This window comes from Anolis carolinensis, chromosome 6 (genome assembly GCF_035594765.1).
Source record: "Anolis carolinensis isolate JA03-04 chromosome 6, rAnoCar3.1.pri, whole genome shotgun sequence".
Classification (NCBI taxonomy): domain Eukaryota; kingdom Metazoa; phylum Chordata; class Lepidosauria; order Squamata; family Dactyloidae; genus Anolis; species Anolis carolinensis.
The window spans coordinates 21,394,015-21,414,157 of record NC_085846.1 but is presented as its reverse complement, the minus strand read 5'-3'; the positions used below and the strand labels follow the sequence as shown (position 1 = coordinate 21,414,157).

The 20,143-nt window shown below is 41.4% G+C and overlaps 1 protein-coding gene across 1 annotated transcript; it reads right to left on the bottom strand.

Moving 5' to 3' along the window:
- Nucleotides 1-40: 40 nt before the first annotated feature.
- On the bottom strand, nucleotides 41-20,126 carry LOC103279769 (cytochrome c oxidase copper chaperone). Its single transcript, XM_008116448.3, has 3 exons — nucleotides 19,902-20,126; nucleotides 1,509-1,614; nucleotides 41-209 (listed from the first exon to the last, which is right to left on the bottom strand). Exons 1-3 carry the CDS (start codon nucleotides 20,003-20,005, stop codon nucleotides 195-197), a joined length of 225 nt encoding a protein of 74 aa, XP_008114655.1. The 5' UTR covers nucleotides 20,006-20,126; the 3' UTR covers nucleotides 41-194.
- Nucleotides 20,127-20,143: the final 17 nt, after the last annotated feature.

Below are 20,143 nucleotides of genomic sequence, written 5' to 3'. Positions count from 1 at the left end.
GAGAACAGCAACTCAGTAACTAATACAGGTCCAGCCTGAATAAAACACAAGGTCTTTATTACACTTGGGAACACTTGCTCCCATACCTTCAGGTACAGTTGTCTTTAGTTCTGGGCAGAATCCGCCCTGGATCTTTGCTCCTGGAGAGCCACAGAGTGCTGTGAGAAACCCCGAGACTTGGCCGGATAAGATTCTCATTGACTTGGTAGCTGTAAGTAAAAGAAACCACAGGATGATGTTGCTGCTTCCCCCCCCCCATTTCTCACTGATTTTGCCTGCAGCTCCCTTTCTCTTCTGCCACTATAATATCCACATCTGTTCCATTTGTTATATGATACAGGTTGAGCATCCCTTATCCTAAAGATATAATACTCTAAAATTGTTCACATGGGTGGCTGAGATAGTGACATATTTTCTTTCTGAGGCTTGATGTACACAAATTTTGTTTCATGCACAACATTATTAATACTTTATTTTTGCACAACATTATTAAAAATATTGAATAAAACTGTCAGGTTTTATGTGTAAGTTGTGCATGAAACATAAATTTTGTGTTTAGTTTTGAGTTCTAGCTCCAAGGTATTTTGATACATACATACAGTAGAGTCTCACTTATCCAACATTTGCTTACCCAATGTTCTGGATTATCCAACGCAGTCTGCCTCCCACCCGGATCCACAGATGTTTCTGTAGGCATCAAGGACTGAACTTTTTACGCATTTAATTTCTGATAATGTTGTTACTGTAAGTTCATTTTATGCAATTCTATCTTTATTTACAGTCAATTTGTAAGTAGTCCATGTTTTTGCAGTTCAATGTTTTCAATACATTGCGATATTTTGGTACTAAATTCATAAATACAGTAATTACTACATAACATTACTGTGTACTGAACTGCTTTTTCTGTTGATTTTTTGTAAAATGATGTTTTGGTGCTTAATTTGTAAAATCATAATGTAATTTGACATTTAATAGGCTTTTCCTTAATCCCTCCTTATCCAACTTTTTCGCTAACTAACACTCTGCCAGCCCGTTTATGTTGGATAAGTGAGACTCTACTGTATATGCAAATACAGGAATTCCAAAATCCAAACAAACCCAAAACATTTCTAGTGACAAGCAGTTCAGTTCTCCCTCTCTGTTCTCCCTCTCCATTCTTCACTGGCAACATAAGAGGTGGAAGGTAAATATTGCTATCCCGCTCACTTCTAGTATCCTTGCACTGTGTGCTATTTTCCTTTGTCAACAACTATAGGTTCTTTCTCTGAATGAGTCAACAATGAAGGGCTAAGATTATGTTGCTGCTATTTGTTCCCCTGGGGAGATGAAACCTAAGTAGCCCTGTGTCCTTCAAGGATGGTCCAGCTACTGCATCCTTCCATTTTCTGGTTTGCCTGTAGGTCTTCATACTAGCTGAGTTTCAAGGATGGCTATTTAACTCCTTCCTAGGCCAAGCACCTGGCTCTGTATATTACTTCAACAGTTAGCATAGGCTCACATTCACTTACCGAGGGACTAGTTGCTAGATCTGGGTGGGCCATGCCCAGTGCTCTCAGACAAGAATGGTATGCCTCCAGTATCTCCTTGCATGCCTCTTCCCCTTTTTCTTTAACACTGCAGAGATAAATGGAAACAATGGAAATATTTAAAAGCAACTACAGTACCCCAATATCTGCTGGATAATGGGGGAAGGTAGGGAGTTTCAGAAAAACATCTGACTATTCTAAAGCCTTTGACTGTGTGGATCATAAGAAATTGTGGCAAGTTCTTGGTGGTATGGGGATACGAAGTCACCTTGTCTGTCTCCTGAGGAGTCTGTATAACGACCCAGTAACAACAGTCAGAACAGACCACGGAACAACAGACTGGTTCAAGATTGGGAAAGGAGTATGGCAGGGCTGTATACTCTCACCCTACCTATTCAATTTGTATGCAGAACACATCATGCAACGTGTGGGACTTGATGAATCCAAGGCTGGAGTTAAAATTGCTGGAAGAAACATAACAACCTTAGATATGCAGATGATACCACTTTGATGGCTCAAAGCGAGGAGGAGCCAAGGAGCCTTACAAACAAGGTGAAAGAAGAAAGTGCTGAAGCTGGTTTGCAGTTAAACATAAAAAACCCCAAGATTGTGGCAACCAGACTGATTGATAATTGGCAAATAGAGGGAGAAGACAAGGCAGGAGTGACAGACTTTGTATTTCTAAGTGCGAAGATTACTGCAGATGCAGACTGCAGCCAGGAAATCAGAAGACATTTACTTCTTGGGAGGAGAGCAACGACTAATCTTGCTAAAATAGTGAAGAGTAGAGACATCACACTAACAACAAAGGTCCGCATAGTTAAAGCAATGGTATTCCCCCTAGTAACCTATGGATGCAATAGCTGGACCATAAGGAAGGCTGAACGAAGGAAGATAAGACATTTTGAACTGTGGTGCTGGAAGAAAATTCTGAGAGTGCATTGGACCGCAAGAAGATCCAACCAGTCCATCCTCCAGGAAATAATGCCCAACTGCTTGCTGGAGGGAAGGATATTAGAGGCAAAGACGGAGTACTTTGGCCACATAATGAGAAGACAGGAAAGCTTGGAGAAGATAATGATGCTGGGGAAAAGGGAAAGAAGAAAGGAAAAGGGGCAAAATGGATGGATGGTATCCTTGAAGGGACTGGCTTGACCCTGAAAGAGCTGGGTGTAGCGATGGCCGACAGAGAGCTCTGCCGTGAGCTGGTTCATGAGGTCAAAAAGGGTCAGAAGCAACTGAATGAATAAACAACAACAAAACAACACCCCTGCCTTTCATCTTAAACATTAAGTCTGTGGGGCACTAGCATAAACCTCCAAGCATTTTATCACTTGGAGCAATGCAGTGGTGTCCTTGATGTATGGGTGTAAACAAGCTCCAGAACTGAATTAGATTTCTCTTTCTATTGGGATACTTGGGTATTTATTGGCTTGATACACTGTCTTTCTACTAAAAAGTGGCACCGTAGACTTAATTGTCATAATCTAAGTAAAGTCTCAGGTGAAATTCTTAGTACAGATAATAGCAGTCATTTAGTAAAAATATCCAAGAGCAACCCATCTTTTTAAAATATATATATATTTATTGAGCGTTTAGTCTTATAAAATAAAATAAGATTACAACGAAAGAGTGAGAACATTTTGGTTGTATAGCAAGTAGGAATATAAAGGAAAAGAAAGGCTAAGAGAAAGAAAAAAGGGAAAAAAGGGAGAAAAAATATATATAGAAGTATATATTTAAAAAGGAAGTTCTATCTAACAATAATGAATTCTAAAAGAAAAAAAGGTTAAAAAAAAGTTTGTTGTCTTCCTTCTTACTTTGATAGTCCTATAATTTAATCCAGTCCATATATTCTTGTTTCAGTTCTGCTTCCCCTCTGTCTTCTTCTATTCCTTGAGATTGCATACTTTCAACAAATGAGGTCTATCTTCATCTGTTTCAAATAATCTTTTACAAGGTCCCAGTTAGTTTCTTTTTTGGGTAAGCCGTGGTTAGGTGTTAACCAATATGTAAGTCGGTCCATATTCATAATCTCTAGCACTTTGTGTAACCAATCTTCTTTTTTTGGTATTTCTGTTTGTCTCCAGTTCCTGGCATAGACTATTCTAGCTGCAGTAGCCAAGAAATTAAATAGAATCTCCTTGTTTTTGTCTTTTGCTATATCTAGCATAACTAGTAAGAAATATTCTGGTTCTCTCTGAATTTTCAGTTTGAGTATTTTCTAGATGCCTTCATTTATTTCTCTCCAATAATGTTGTGCTTTTGGGCAAGACCACCAGGTGTGGAAAAAGGTGCCCGTTTGTTGGCCACATTTCCAACATTTGTTGGAAACATTTTGGAAACATTCTGAAATTTTATAAGGTGTAATATACTATCTATACTGCATTTTAAACCAGTTCTCTTTCATGTCATATGAATAGGTATATTTAAGTCTTTGGTTCCAAGTCTTTTCCCACTGTTTGAGTTCAATTGGGTGGCTAATATTCTGGGCCCATTTAATCATACAGTCTTGTATTTGTTCCTTTTCCGTCGCCCACTCTAGTAATTGTCTATATATTTTAGAAATTAGCTTATTTTCTGTCCTCATAATCTTATCCCAGAATCCCGTTTTCTCTGCAAAGCCTATTTCTTTATCTTTTCTGAATGCTTCTCTTATTTGTCTGTGTTGAAACCATGAACAATTGGGAAAGTTAGTTTTAATCTCATGTTCTTCTTTTAGTTCTATCTGACCTTTTTGTTTTGTTAGTAAGTCTTCGTAAGTGGGCCATAATTGCTAGCCAAGTTCTCTTCTTTGAAAAGCTTCTAACCCATCTTAATTGCTAAAAGCCAGCCTGTATAGCAGGGTGGTCGACCTACCAAGGCTGTATCTCTTTGCCACATCCTATTGTGTTCTAGGCACAGCGTTACTGTGAAGGGCTCAATTCTTTTTGGAAAGGATGTTCCTGCCTTTGGTGCCTTTCTGGCAGTTTCAGTGAACCAGTCTGGATTTGCAAGAAAGTGGTCAAGGCCATACATAGAATGTCACCCTTTGGGCAAGAGAACAGCTCCTCCTACTAGAAATCCAGTAAAGGCCAAATTAAAACAAACACAAATGGAGGCAGAGATTTAAATATTGTTAAATTTCTTTCTCCGATGAAAAGTCTGGGAATTAGCAGCATTGACACAGATCAATGTCCCTCTGGATCAGCAATGTTGCTTATAGATGCATGGTGATTGTTTTGAGTCACAGGAAATTTGAGGCTTCCTTTCTGCCACCAGGTATCAATTTGGGTACTTACATTAGGAAAAGATACCCTTTTTTTTCTGAGGCAAGGAGAGACTTTTGTGGCTTTGTCAATTGCTGCCATTTAAAGGAATGAGCACCAGGTGGTAGCAGAGGACCAGAAATACAAACAGAGTGTTTCTGAGAGTTCACCAGCTAGAGATGTCACACATTCTGCATGATTGCTCCAAATAAAGGATTCAGATCTTTATTTTCCATGCAGTAACAGTCCTGGAACAAGTATGACTTTTTTTGCTCAGCAGTTGTTAGTATAGGTCCAGGAACCTTTCCTAGATATTTTAAAAGGTGGCAATTTTGAATGAACATAATATAAAGGCAATGTACTGTTTGTGTGTGTTAGAGACAACCAGCACCAAAACCAAGACTATGGTGGTTAGGTCTGCAAACCAGAGATAAGAGCAACAGTGAAAACATTAATGGAAGGGCTGTTTCTGAAACATAACCATAGTTGAAGAGTTCTGCTAGAGAAGACATAAGAATCATAGCAGCACTCAGATGTAATGGGACAGCAATTCCCAACATTCCTAATCATCTACACTGGCTAGGCTCCTGGCATTTGCAGTTCAACAACATCTGGATGGCTCTATGATTCCCCATCCTTGTGCTTAATGATGATGATGATGATGATAATAATACATTTTATTTGTTACTCACTTCTCGTAATAGCTCAAGACGGAGTACAACAAAATCAAAACATCAACATAAAACACAATAAAATACATACAGTATACAAAGATCAACATACAGTAGCAATAGAATGCAAATCCAAAACTCATGATTGAAAGTTGACTAGGTAGACCTGTTGGAAGAGATGGGTCTTCAATTGGGTCTTAAATTCTGACAGCTATTCTGAAATTGGACTGATAAGTTTTGTCTCTGTGTATGCTGAACACATGGAGCCCCCAATGGCGCAGCAGATTAAATTGCTGAGCTGCTGAACTTTCTGACTGAAAGGTTGGCGGTTCGAATCCAGGGGGCGGAGTAAGTTTCCACTATTACCCCTTGCTTCTGCCAACCTAGTGGTTTGAAAACATGCAAATGTGAGTAGATCAATAGGTAACACTCCGGCGGGAAGGTAACAGCGCTCCATGCAGTCATGCTAGCCACATGATTTGGAGGTGTCTACAGACAACGCTGGCTCTTTGTCTTAGAAATTGAGATGAGCACCAACCCCCAGAGTCAGACAAGACTAGACTATGTCAGGGGAAAACCTTTACCTTTATTTAGGCTGAACACATGATGATTGGCAGTAAACAAAATATGTTATTTTTTTTATCAAAGTCTACTTCATTTTTCTCTCTTGAGTGCATGATATAAAACAACACTTCTGAAGCACTGCTGTTTTCATGCACTGGCAAATCTCTGTTTTCCTAATAGATCAGAGATAACAGGTTATTGAGTCTAACAACTGAAACCATTGCCTAGCATAATTACATCTGGATGCATAACACGATAAAAAATTCTACTCTAAAGGGTTTTTGTCTCTTCTTTGAAAAGTCTTGCTTTTCTAAAAAGTTATGATCTCCAAAAGGTGTTTTTCCAAAAGGTTATAAATGCCATTTTCCAAAATGCATGATATGGTCAAAATAGAAATAATTATTAGTGAGAAATAATGCAAAACTAAGAGAAGCTTCAGCAGTTTGCATTTGTTTGGACCTACAGAAAGGGCAAGATCTGCCCCTTCCTCTTCCCTTTGAATTCAGTTTGCAGCAGTCAAGTAAGCAGAGGACAAAGGGAATCAGAGTGTTAATCAGGACCATTCCTGCTAAATCAGGACTGCTGAAGGTATGTTTCAGGACAGGAAGAGTTCAGCTAGAGGCCAGTCCTCTCATGAACTGATGTTTGATCTTCAGCAATGACAGGATTGTATTACCTTCAAATAAAAGAAACAGTTGCTAATTTCTTCAATTAGAGCATTTGTTAAAAACACAGAACCCGAAGCCTGAGCTGGACTCTTCTTTTCTTCACCACTTGAATCATCCTAGAAAAGCCTTCCCGAAGCTGGCAACCTCCAAATGTGATCAAATGATCCCCAGTCAGTATGGCAGTGGTCCGGGATGGACATCTCGAGGGCACCAGGTTAGGGAGGGCTTACCTTAGCAGTTGATGTTCTGTACCCTTTTGGAGCTTAAAGGGATTAGCAAAGATAGTTTCACTTTCTTCTAGAGCAATTGTAGTACTCCACTATAATTCTAGTATCCCTGTGTCTCATACTCCCTGGTAAGTACATTACGCTTAATCTCCTTTAATTCGTGTAGCCTTCTTTAGAGACTGGTTCTATCCAAAGGTGTTCTTTTTAAGGCCTAGTGACCCTGATAAAGCACAGCACACGTAAATACTTCTTGTTAGTGGGATACAGCTAGGGAGATTTTCCACAATGACAATACCTGAGGCATTTTTTAAAAGCATGTACAAAGCATCTTGATTGAGATATAGGCTTGATTTCTCCTGTTCAGTTGTCCAGCTGTCCAAGAAACCATGAAATTTTTTAGAATATACTGTCCACAACTTCCAACATGGCATTAAAATACTCAGCTGTTATTGAGTAGTATTTCATTTCTGGGGATGTTGGATAGATTTCAATCTCCCAAATTTTGACTGTTGTTGCCTCCTACCAATGCTATCTAACAGGGACCATCACAAAAGGTGTGGACCTTATTTGCCCCCATCGTGGTCATTTGAGCACTAAACCAAGATCACCCAGCCCATTGCCCTGAATCAAAATCTTTCGTGCTCTTGTTCCTCTTTTTTTTGGTTGCGATCTTTGTTTCTTCACATTCCCCAGTGGTTGTTTTTCCTTAATCTCTTGTGCAATTATGCCACATAATTCAGATAAAAGTTAACTCACTTATGAATTTTAATAGTGTCCTGAATCCCTCCCACAATATCTCCCCACCACAATTTTATTTTTGCACTCAATTCGTTCTAGGGACAATATAGGGCATTTCCCCCATAACTTTAGCCATCTACTCTCAACCACATCAGACACAGGAAAGACCGTTTTTCAAAAGATGACATCACCTGAAGTCACTTCTTTTTGGCTTCTAATTGAAATAAGATCTAATATGTCCCAGGGAACCCAAAAAGTGGCAAAAATGCTTAATTGGGGGTAAAATCATTGCATTGTTGAAGGCTTTCATGGCCGGAATCACTGGGTTGCTGTGATTTTTCCAGGCTGTATGGCCATGTTCCAGAAGCATTCCCTCCTGATGTTTTGCCCACATCTATGGCAGGCATCCCCAGAGGTTGTGAGGTCTGCTGGAATCTAGGCAAGTGATGTTTATATATCTGTGGAATGTTTACGGTGGGGGAAAGAACTCTTGTCTGATTGAGGCAAGTGTGAATGTTGCAGTTGGCCACCTTGATTAGCACTGCATGGCTTCGCAGCTTCAAAGCCTGGCTGCTTCCTGCCTGGGGGAATCCTTTGTTGGGAGAGAATACTTCTGGAAAATAGCCATACAGCCTGGAAAGCTCACAGCAATCCAATAAAACCATTGTTTTGCTTTTTTTTGACATGGGGTGAGTGTGTGTGTGTGTGTGTGTGTGTGTGTGTGTGTGATGAAACTGAATCTGAGTTTCACCTTTGCCACTCCTATCCAAATATTGTCCATGTTTGATGTGTGCCTTCAAATCTTTTCTGACTTATGATGACCCTAAGCGACCCTTTTCTTAACAAGATTTGCCTTTGCCTTTTTCAATATGGGTATTGGGTGGAGTTGTACAATGCGGCAGGGAAGGAGTTACTGGTTTGAGGCCATCCTGTTCCTATTATTGCCGAGTGGCTGCCCATTCTCTTTGGTGCTAATGAAGCTCGCAATGAGTCAGCTCCAGTCCTGCTCCTTTGCCTGCTGGCTTTGCCGTACTAGTGCATCTTTCTGCTTCCCCAGTTGCTTCTTTCCTTGGCCAATGTTGAAAGTGAGAGACAAGATCTTCTGGCTGGATCCAGGTTGGCCCTAACATTAGTCAAAATGAGGCATCCGTCTCAGTCAGCAGATGCTGGGAATGGAGTCACTTAATAATTCCTCTTCCATCTCTTGCTCTTTTAACTCTTTGGGAGCGTTGTGTCCCACGCAAGGTGCATCTATATCAGGCATGGGCAAACTTGGGCCCTCCAGGTGTTTTGGACTTCAACTTCCACAATTCCTAACAGCCGGTAGGCTGTTAGGAATTGTGGGAGTTGAAGTCCAAAACACCTGGTGGGCCCAAGTTTGCCCATGCCTGATTTACACTGTAGAATGAATGCAGTTTAACACCACTTAAACTTCCATGGCTGAGTGCTATGGAATCTGTAGTTTGTTGAGGTGCCAAGTCTTATATTAGAATCGAAAAATCTACGTAATGATGTACCAGCACACCTTCTTTGGAACAATGTCCAAATATGCCAGGAAGAGCTGCCCAGTTAGCAAATTCTTTCAGATATAGGTTGTCACATTTTAATGGGCTGAGGCTTTTTGCAGTCGTTGTGGCAACATTAACAACCAGAAATGTCAACCAGTCGTGCTTCTCGTAACAAGGTAGTGGTGGGCCACTATCTGTGTGTGTATGAGGAGAAGGAGCCTATTTTGCCCTTATACATTTTGGCAGGTTGTACATAACATGGCTCATTTTGAGCCCCCTTTCCGGGGGTTTTGGGTATGATGGGAAGTGGAGGAAGATAAATCACTCATCTTGAGTAATCTAGAGTTCTTTTTAAGGGTATCTGGTTGACTCCCCCCTTGGTGCCTGGGAGGATCCCAGAGGAGGGCGAGTAAAATGATCAAGCGTCTGGAGAACAAGCCCTATGAGGAGCGGCTTAAAGAACTGGGTATGTTTAGCCTGCAGAAGAGAAGGCTGAGAGGAGACATGATAGCCATGTATAAATATGTGAGGGGAAGTCATAGGGAGGAGGGAGCAAACATGTTTTCTGCTGCCCTGCAGACTAGGACATGGAACAGTGGCTTCAAACTATAGGGAAGGAGATTTCACCTGAACATTAGGAAGAACTTCCTCACTTTGAGAGCTGTTCAGCAGTGGAACTCTCTGCCCCGGAGTGTGGTGGAGGCTTTTAAGCAGAGGCTGGATGGCCATCTGTTGGGGGTGCTTTGAATGTGATTTTCCTGCTTTTTGGCAGCGAGTTGGACTGGATGGCCCATGATGTCTCTTCCAACTCTATGACTCTATGATTCTATCCTGGGGGAGCGTGAGGGATGCAAAATTCATCCTAAGGGGCTACAAAATGCACCACTGAGGAGATGGGCAAGGGGAGCTTAACCTGTGGAACAGTGTGCCGGCACGTGAAGGCTACCGTCTGCTCAGCCATGGAATTCTGCACAAAGCGTGTTGTCAAGGAAACACAGCAGGAAGAGCCCAATGTGGGTCAGCAATGTGCTGCTGGCAGTGGATTAGTTGGGACCCACGTGGCAGAATGGGTGCCAGCCATTGGGGGCCTTTGTCATCCAGGGAGAGGATTTAGCCGGCTGCCTCTGCCTGTCCCTTCCCATCACATTCACTTGGGGCCATGTGACCAGCTGGCATGGCAGGACTGGGCACGCAGAGCGGATTGAAAATCTCCCTCCCTCCTTCCCTCACTCCCACACATTTAATTTAAACAAATCCATACATTTTGGGCTCAAATTCTAAGTATGCTTTATTCTGAGTAAAAATACAAGCAGTCTCTGAGATGCAAACATTCTGGCTTTTAAACAACTCTTAGTTAAGAACGGGGGTGAGGCAATAGGAAATGAGAGAAATCTACCCCTTGGAAGGGAAATTCACTCTTGAAAGAGTTTTCATGGGGGAAAGGTGTCCCAACTGAACCTTTATCACAAAGCCTTGTTTCCACAACAAGCCACATTTTTCAAAATTCAATTACCACAGGGACAGAAAGTGTGTAGAAATCTTTTGAACGGGGGCACAGACAGCAAAACAAACACCTAAGGGGTTTAACCTTTTTTAATGCTTTCCAAAGCATATATAAAAAGGTAAAGATTTCTCCTTGACATTAAGTCTAGTCGTGTCCAATTCTGGGGGTTGGTGCTCATCTCCATATCTAAGCTGAAGAGGTGGCGTTGTTTGTAGACACCTCCAAGGTCATGTGGCCGGCATGGCTGCATGGAGCGCCATTACCTTCCCGCCAGAGCGGCACCTATTGATCTACTCACATTTACACATTTTCAAATGGCTAAGTTGGCAGAAGCTGGGGCTAACAGTAGGAGCTTACCCCCACCTCTTTTCTGGTCATTAACTAGATTAAAAGATTCATTCATTCATTCATTCATTCATTCATTCATACCGACATACATTAATGCAGTAATATAGTACTTTCTACAGCCTTGTAAGATGTATCACTATAGTCATTGTGTCACAAGTGGTAGGATAAGGCTAATGGCAGCTGGTGACATTAATGTCACTGGGGAAATTAGTCCAAACTTTAAAAGAGCTATTCAAGGGTTCCTCACCTTGGATAGTTGTTTTAACGTTCTTACTTAACCTCCTAAGTGGATTCATTGCCCCACAGGCATCAGAGCCACTGGACATCACTGAATGCGACACACACAAAGCATATGTGCTGGTATGTTTTTACAAATGGGACAAAAAGAACACTGTTGTGGTAGAGGTTGATTTCCATCAGAAAGAAATATCCTCCAACCATCCCAATCTGGTATGGAGAGTTCTGATGAATCCTCTGTTATTCTACTTTTCAGCTGTCCCAGTTTATTCCTCCTACTTCTAATTTCCCCTGTCTTCTCAGCTTACTTTGATTGCTGCAAACAGAGTTCAAAGTGCAAAAGTTGTCTGCACTCAGTTTTCAAAGAGGGAGAGGAAAGGTGGCATTGTGCCCTTCCCAGAAGGCTAAGGCAAAAGCAAACTGCTACAGGCTCTCCTTGCTTGTGTGTGTTTTTCTCTTTGATCTTTTTTGCATACTTGACCACACTTTAATGTTGCTCAGCTACATGTGTCTTGGTTTTTGCTTGCGAAATGTTAAAGGGTTTAGGAAAATGGTATGAAGGATTAACTGTGAACCTGATCCAAATCGCCTTCCCCTGAATCTGATATTTGCAAACACCTAGCTGACTTCTGGAAGGGTTGTTCTCTCTCTCTGTGTGTAGAAGGCAACAGGCCTTTTCCTGGTCTCCCCAAAGTGCAGAGAGGGTCTGATTTCCCAGAGCTGGGACACTATGGTATGCCAGATGCCAAGAACTGTCTCCCTTGCTGCATTGGGCGACACCCCTTGAATGCTGCTGTTTTCAGCCTTTTCAAGGCAGCCTCTGATGAAGGAACCCCATAACCCACCTTATGCCACTGCAGGACTTTTTGGAGACCACATACAGGGGAAAGGAGTGGGGGAGAACTGAGCTGGAGCTTGAGTTGTTCCTTCTAACCTTCCTTTGACCTCTTTTATGTCCTCTTCTTCCATGCCCTAGGGTGAGGATGAGCAGTTACCAATAAAGGCCTCCCTCCCACAAAGTCCTGTCCCTCTCCCAGTTATGTAATTAATTGTCCCCTGCTGATAAAATCCCCACAGTATTGCTAGCGATGGCTATGCCCACCCTGCCGCCTCCCTGACCTAGCAGATGGCAAGGCACAGGGTGTTCTTGTCACCCGACATTAGTGCCGAAAGGGAGATCAGAGCTGCTGGGGATCATTTGAATGTGTGCGTGCATTGCATTGCAACATGAAAATCACAGATTTATCTGGAAAATTTATATCCAATCTTTCCTTATCAAAGGATAGCTCTGTTGAGTCATAGAACGTCAATTTTTTTTTAAAAAGAGTGATGAAATACATAACTTTTGAACACACTAGTAGTTCAAAGGCTTCCTTTTGCAGAAAATATTTTAAACAAATTGATAAGAGCAAAACAAGAAAACTATGGCCCATCTGCTATGCAAAAGCATGGACCTCACTTTTGTGGCTTCCGAAGTCCCCAACCTAGAATGATAGAACTGGAAAGGATCACAAGGACCATCTAGTCCAAGCATCTGCCATGTAGTAGCTAAACAACTGAAACACTCCACAAATATTACCATCCAATCTTTACTTAAAGATCTCCAAAGGAGGAGAGTCCACCGCCCTCTGTGGCAGTCTATTCTACCATTTAAGAGCTCTTAAAGTATGCCACTGCATACACTGATAAATAAGAAAATAAGCCCTAAACATAAACATACAGGTTCAGATCTCCCCAGACCAAATCTAGTTTGGCTCTAAAACTTACTCAATTCCCAACTCAGATATGGCCCTTTTGAGATTTTTTGGATAGTTAGTTCAGTTGTATTAAGAATGGGAGCTTTGGATTATAGAGCAATTGTTAAAGCAAAAGTGATAAGGGACTAGTAAAGACCATGTCTATAAAGTGACTGTATAATAAAGACTAGGTTTAACAGGAATATCTACACACAGATTTGTATTTTTCCTCTCAAAATGGAAATATCTGGATCTATAGATAGATAGATAGATAGATAGATAGATAGATAGATAGATGGATGGATGGATGGATGGATGGATGGATGGATGGATGGATGGATGGATGGATGGATGGATGGATGAAGGGATAGATGGATAGATGGATAGATGGATAGATGGATCTGCATGTCATAGCAAAGCCAGGGGCTGCTGCCAGCATTCTTTTCATAAATCACACTGGATCGAGGAGTCTAAGTAGATCACAAACTGTATATGAATCAAGAGTGTGATGTAGCAGCCAAAAAACCCAGAGAGAATAAAAAAGGTGGAAGGAATAGTCAGAAATAAATGGCAAATGGAAAGTGCCTATGCCAGAACAGCTGTATAATGATTTTGAACAAGGCAGGGCAATTTCCTTATAAGAGCCTTCCATGGAAGTATCCTTGAAATGCAAGAATGTATTTCCAGTACACATCTGCATCACTCAGGAAGTGGTGTCATTATCTCCATCACCATCCTCTTGCCACCACTACCACCACCATCATTAACACCACAACAAATAATGCAAGGACGCGGAACAATGGCTTTAAACTACAGGAAAGGAGATTCTATCTGAACATCAGGAAGAACTGCCTCACTGTGAGAGCAGTGGAACTCTCTCCCCCGGACTGTGGTGGAGGCTCCTTCTTTGGAGGCGTTTTAAGCAGCGGCTGGATGGCCATCTGTCGGGGGTGCTTTGAATGCAATTTCCTGCTTCTTGGCAGGAGGTTGGACTGGATGGCCCATGAGGTCTCTTCCAATTCTATTATTCTATTATTCTATGATTCATTTCTCTGGATATTCCATAAATATATAAACCCAATTTGCCTAGTTTCCAACAGACCTCACAATTTCTGAGGATGCCTGCTAGTGATTTGGACAAAAAGTTAGGAGAGAAAGCTTCTGGAACATGGAAATACAGCCTAGAAAACTCACAGCAATCCAATGCTCATTTGTTTAATTGGTATACTAATTTATAATAGTTTCTCTTTGCTCCCAGTACAGTGTGGCTTGGGAGCCAATGCATTGGATTACAACTCTGGAGACTAGACTTCAAATTCTCACTCAACCAGGAAAACCACTTGGGTGGCCATGGAGAAGTCACACTCCCTCAGCCTCAGGGCCCTTCCACAGACATATAACGCAGAATATCAAGGCAGAAAATCCCACAATATCTGCTTTGAACTGGGTTATTTGAGTCCACACTGCCATATATCCCAGTTCAAGGCTGATAATATGGGATTTTATTCAGCTGTGTGGAAGGGGGCTCAGAAGAGGGCAGTGGCAAATTTTACTTATCCAAACAAATTTTGCCTAGAAAACCCTGTGCTAGCTAGACACGCAACAACAATAACTGTGGCTTCACTCTGCATAAGATATTTTCACATGAGATTTTTATTGTGAAATAGTCCTCATTCAGAGATTTATTTGGGAGTGGGGAAAAGTCAGAACATCTTTCATTTGTAACCATTTCATTTGTAATTTCTTTGGTTTCTCAACCAGTAAGAGCACACTATTCACTTCTTCTTTGGTCAATGTTTAGATTTTACAAATGTTTTAAACATTTGGATCAAACCCAAACTGAAACGAAAGGTTTACATTTTGAATATATTGTAAAATTCAGCTAAAATCAAATGGAAGCAAAATTGACAGACATTCCCTACTTACCATTTCCTCATTCTTTGTTCCCCCTTCCCAAATAAAATCTATCAAGGAGGTAACAATTGGTGTAATTATCCATTGTTTTTTAACCACTATCTAAAGAGAGTTCAGTTTTTTTTAAAAGGGTATTTGTTCTCATTCCATATCCTGCCATGTCTCTAGAAGGCAACATTTGCCTTGTTCAGCTCATTGGTCAAATGTACTTTAGACTTTAGTCATTTGTCTGTGATACCATAGAATATTAATAAATAGTCTAGGTCTTGCCATAAGAAGGTACAGTAGGTCTCACTTATCCAACACTCGCTTATCCAACGTTCTGGATTATCCAACGCATTTTTGTAGTCAATGTTTTCAATATATCATGATATTTTGGTGCTAAATTCGTAAATACAGTAATTACTGTGTATTGAACTACTTTTTCTGCCAAATTTGTTGTATAACATGATGTTTTGGTGTTTAATTTGTAAAATCATAACCTAATTTAATGTTTAATAGGCTTTTCCTTAATCTCTCCTTATTATCCAACATATTCGCTTATCCAACATTCTGCCGGCCCGTTTACGTTGGATAAATGAGACTCTACTGTACTAAGTGGACCAAGAAGCACAATGGAGCAGAAATTAAACTAGGAAAAATAGGGAACTCTAAACTAAATGGGCGGAAGGGAGTGTACGGGTTTTATATATATAAAATCAGATCTGCATCTTTAGGAAGTCGTAGCAAATCATGAGCCTCCTTAGCCAGTATATCATCTCTCCTTTCTTGAAGTTTCCAGCCATCATAACACTACATGCCACTTCATATCTTTATCTATACATCATGCCTTCAGGCAACATTTTCCTCCTGTCTTTGTCTCTCAAGCACCAAAGTTAGTACTGGATTCACCACCTTATTACCATACCCACAACTTTCACATTTCAATGGCTATTTACACACACAGTCTGTCTATAAAGGACTGGTCTTAGGCACTTCAATCCATGCATCCGAGGAAGTAGATTTCGGGTGCATCTACATTGTAGAATTAATAGAAGCACCAGCACGGTTTGGCAGAGTAGCCTTAAAGGCTTTATAAAGCTACAAGTCCCATGATCCCATAGCATTAAGCGATACAGTTAAAGTGGTGTCAAGATGCATTAATCCAACAGTGTAGATCTTAAATCTGGGGAATCTTATATTACCGGCTTTGTTCTCTCCATTCTCTAAGGGGTTTTGCTACAAGATCCCTTTGCAAACTAACTAACTAACTAACTAACTAATGGAAAACATGGTGTGCATTATGTTGTTTTTTTGAAGATCCAAAACTATTAGCTCCCAGCAGAAAATCCCCTTTCTGAAGACATTAGGATTAACCTGGCAGACAGGAACGAAGGTGCAGAGATTATAAAGTCACGGCAATGTCACCTGGAATGAGAACCGGGGGACAGGAGAGTGCTGAAGTTGATGGTGGGGAGTAAGAGTTAGAAAATGGTCAAGTTAGTAGGAAAAGTGCATAAGAAAGGGGCAGAGGATCTTGAAAATTACCAAGTGAAGAGGCAGTTGTACTGAAGGGCAGAGCTCAGTGGGAGCTTTTCTAAGGTCACTCAGTGAACAAGAGTCCTGGGTGCCCACCACCTTTGGATTGTCCTGCCTTATCTTTCCTATTGCCAGAGCTGAAGCATGGGCCAAATTACACATGGCATAGAAGTGCTCCAGCAGCATCTTCACTCTTTAACATTTTCTCCATTTTTTAAAAATGCAGCAGATGGGCTACTTTGAAGCTGAAAGAGCAAAGGTATGTGTTTGACCTTCCCCCTCATTCCTTCTGTTATCTTTTATGGTGGAAAAAATCAAGTAAAACTTGTGTTACCTGGTCCAGCTATTCTGACCCCATAATTATCCGTTTTCTAGATTTGGGTTTACAGTGAGCGCAGGCAGACTTTAGCTACAGGATCATTTTAAACTGGTAGAACTCTGACTGGGGACAATGGAATGAATGGTTACTTTAAAGTATCTGAGCATGTGCAGAGTGATTTCCCCAAACAAGCCCTCCCACATGTAGCTGAAACAGGATGCACACCAGTGGTTCTCAACCTGTGGGTCCCCAGATGTTTTGGCCTTCAACTTCCAGAAATCCTAACAGCTGGTAAATTGGCTGAGATTTCTGGGAGTTGTTAGGCCAAAACACCTGGGGACCCATAGGTTGAGAACCATTGATGTAACCCTATAACTTATCTGTTAAAAATGGGAGCTGTTGGGCTAAATACTATGACCAGAAAGGGATGAAGTTATTGTCTCTCTGGGAAGCTTGACATCATGTCGATTGGACAAGGAATCACCCCGGCCCCTGATCCAACAGAAAGATTTCCTCCTTATAGTCTAATCCTCCAAGCTGGGCTTTAGCTGCTTGAGTTAATTGAGGATGAGGAGGCTTGAGGTCTCAGAGGTATGTATATCTGCATAAAGAGAGGCCAGGGGGCTTTCAGCAATCCACCAGCGACTTTCTACAGCATCTTTTTTACTATCCTTTTTTGACCTTTCTACTCCAATAATAACTTGGCATAAGAGTTTGCCCATTTTATAGATGGAGCCTCAAAAATGTATCTGAATTTACTATGGAATTTGAACCACAGTCCAAATTAGATATTTTCTCTGCTTCACCAGGCTTATCTGATTAACTGTTGTTGCTATGAGGGTCTTGGGAAATTAGGAGCCCCTTTGAACATTATGTGGTCCAAATCCTGGTTATGCTATCAGAGGTTCTTTAGACTGGCAACTCCTGTCATAGTAGTCAAAAGACATTGTGAACTTATTCTCCCCCCCCCCCTCTAAACAGATTTTCTAATGTAAAAGAGGTGGTGGGATATATGGAAAATTTGCAATTAGAAACTCTATAAATGAGTTTTTAAATTGATTTATTTATTGTGTAGGTTGAATGCACAATAAAACTGTACTATGGAACCAGGCTGAGTGTATACATGCCAGTGAGCTGTGCCAACAATCAAATATGGCTTACTGATGCAAGTATTTCTGTTTATTTAATGTTCATGTATTACATTTTAAACTAGCACACTTTAATAAAACACTGTTAGATCTAAGAAACACAGAACATGCATCTTATGTAAGCATTTGGTGTGGTACTTTTGGATTGACAAGCCTTTCTGGCAGATTGAAAATTTTGTTTAATCCGAAAGCTGGCCTCACTGAAATTGGTTCAGTAACAACTTGTGCCTTCAGATTGCTTTATGGCAACCCTATGACTTCCACATAATTTTCTTATGCAAGGAATACATACTGATTTGCCATTGTCTTCCTCAGAAATGTAGCCCATAGCAACCTGTATTCACCGGTGGCTCTTCATCCAAGTACTAACCAGGCCTGACCATGCTTAGTTCCAAGATTAGACCAGAGCTAGTGCCTTCAGGGTATTAGACCCTTAAGAATCACCGTCCCCATTCTGTATTTGTCCCTGTTCGTTTTGTAAGTTTTCTTTGCTTTTTCTGTTTGTTTTTAAAGTGTTATCTTTCTCCATCATTTCCAGCTGACATGCCAGATAAGGAAGGATTTGCCTTCTCTTTCAAACAAGTCAAGGCTATGTATCAGAGCCCAGGGACAAGACTAAAGACAGGTTTGTGAAGTATGTTGACCTCTCTACTATGAGGCAGAATGAGGTAGTTGCTTCTGGTTGTAGATTTCAGTTCCCTTGATGGTTGTATTCTAATCTAAATTTGAAAAAATCTTTTCACAAGGATGTTGGGCCCTTATTTATATTTTTCATGTTAGGTGCCAAACTGTCTTTCTCAGCCACTACTAGGATTGGAAAAGATCATGATGTTGGAGAAAATGGAAGGAAAAAGGAAGAGAGGCTGACCAAGGGTAAGATGGGTGGATGGTATCCTTGAAGTGACTGGCTTGACCTTGAAGGAGCTGAGGGTGGTGATGACCGACAGGGAGCTCTGGCGTGGGCTGGTCCTTGAGGTCACGAAGAGTCGGAAATGACTGAGTGAATGAAGAAGACTAGCCTGTGTGATGTGAACTTTGACTAGATCCTGATAGATTAGATTGCTTTCCTATTTCATATATGCTATGCCTTTGGGTTCTTGCATTTTCCCTTGCCTAGGTTCAAGAAAACATCTGGCTTTAGGGTTGCCAGTTCAGGATTATACCAAACCCTGAAGTTACTGATCCCAAATCTGAGATCTAGTTACGGCCCCTGGTGATATCATTAAACTTAGTGCATATAGCACCAAGCACAATTGCTCAGAGTTTGTCCATTTAAACACACAGATATGCAGGCAGTCATATTTGGAAAGCGAAATCTTAGCCAAGGGGTGTGTTTCAAGATGAAATGAAGGAACTATTCCTTCTTAGCTGGGGATGAGGAACATTTGATCTAGGCTGGCTGCTTTAGCCTGGTGCAAAGTATTAGGAGGGTGAGCTCTGGCAATTGGGAGAAAAAGAAAGAAGTTGAGTAAATCTGAAGATCACCCCAAAATAATGTTTGGAAGCAACCAATCAATTAAAGCTTTTAAATTGTAGCAAGGTGCTGCTCTATTAGTTGAACTGGAGATTTGCACGTAGCCTGTTCCTCTTGATTGGAGCTTAGTTGCCCCAAACTGGAAATATTTCTATCCTCATCTTCTGCCTGGAGATGACTCACAAAAATTGGAGACTTAGGACCAGGCTTGGACATCTGGAAAATTCCTTCACACTCATAGTCTTTGCCTCTGGGCTTCTGCTGCATACTGCATGGAAATATCCATGTATTGACCTACATTAACCCTACAGCTTGCTGCAGAAAGGTAGACAGATGTGGGAAGTAAAATAGAGCCTGTCATCATTGGCTTCAGCGGCATGCGAATTAGATCTTACATGTCATGAGGAGGTCATCAAATCATGCTGCGCCCACCCCTCACATTAGTATCACCCCAGGCTGATCCTGTTCAAGCAGAGTTATGAAACCAGACATGCAACTAGCTATCCCGCTGGGACGGTCAATGCCCCTGTCTCCCCCCATTTGTCTGACTCACCATTTCTCAGAGGTGGCTTTCAGCTCAGCACAGGGTGGCTCTTCTGTAGGGGCGTCTTGTCCCTCTGTGCTGGGGGTTTCTGCGGGGCCGGAGGTCTCTGACATACTGGGGCTGGCTGTGCGTGCCTCCGTCTGCACTGTTCAAGGGGAAAGTTACCAACGCTGCCTCTGGCTGGAGAGGCAGCCGGAGCCCAGCCCAGTCATGCGGGAGGGGTGGATAGATAGAGAGATAGAAGGATGGGC

Coding starts and splice junctions, on each gene's coding strand:
- LOC103279769 (XM_008116448.3), bottom strand. CDS start 20,005: ATGTCAGAGACCTCCGGCCCCGCAGAAACCCCCAGCACAGAGGGACAA. Junction 1,615..19,901: donor AAAGCCACCTCTGAGAAATG/GTGAGTCAGACA, acceptor TTATCTCTGCAG/TGTTAAAGAAAAAGGGGAAG.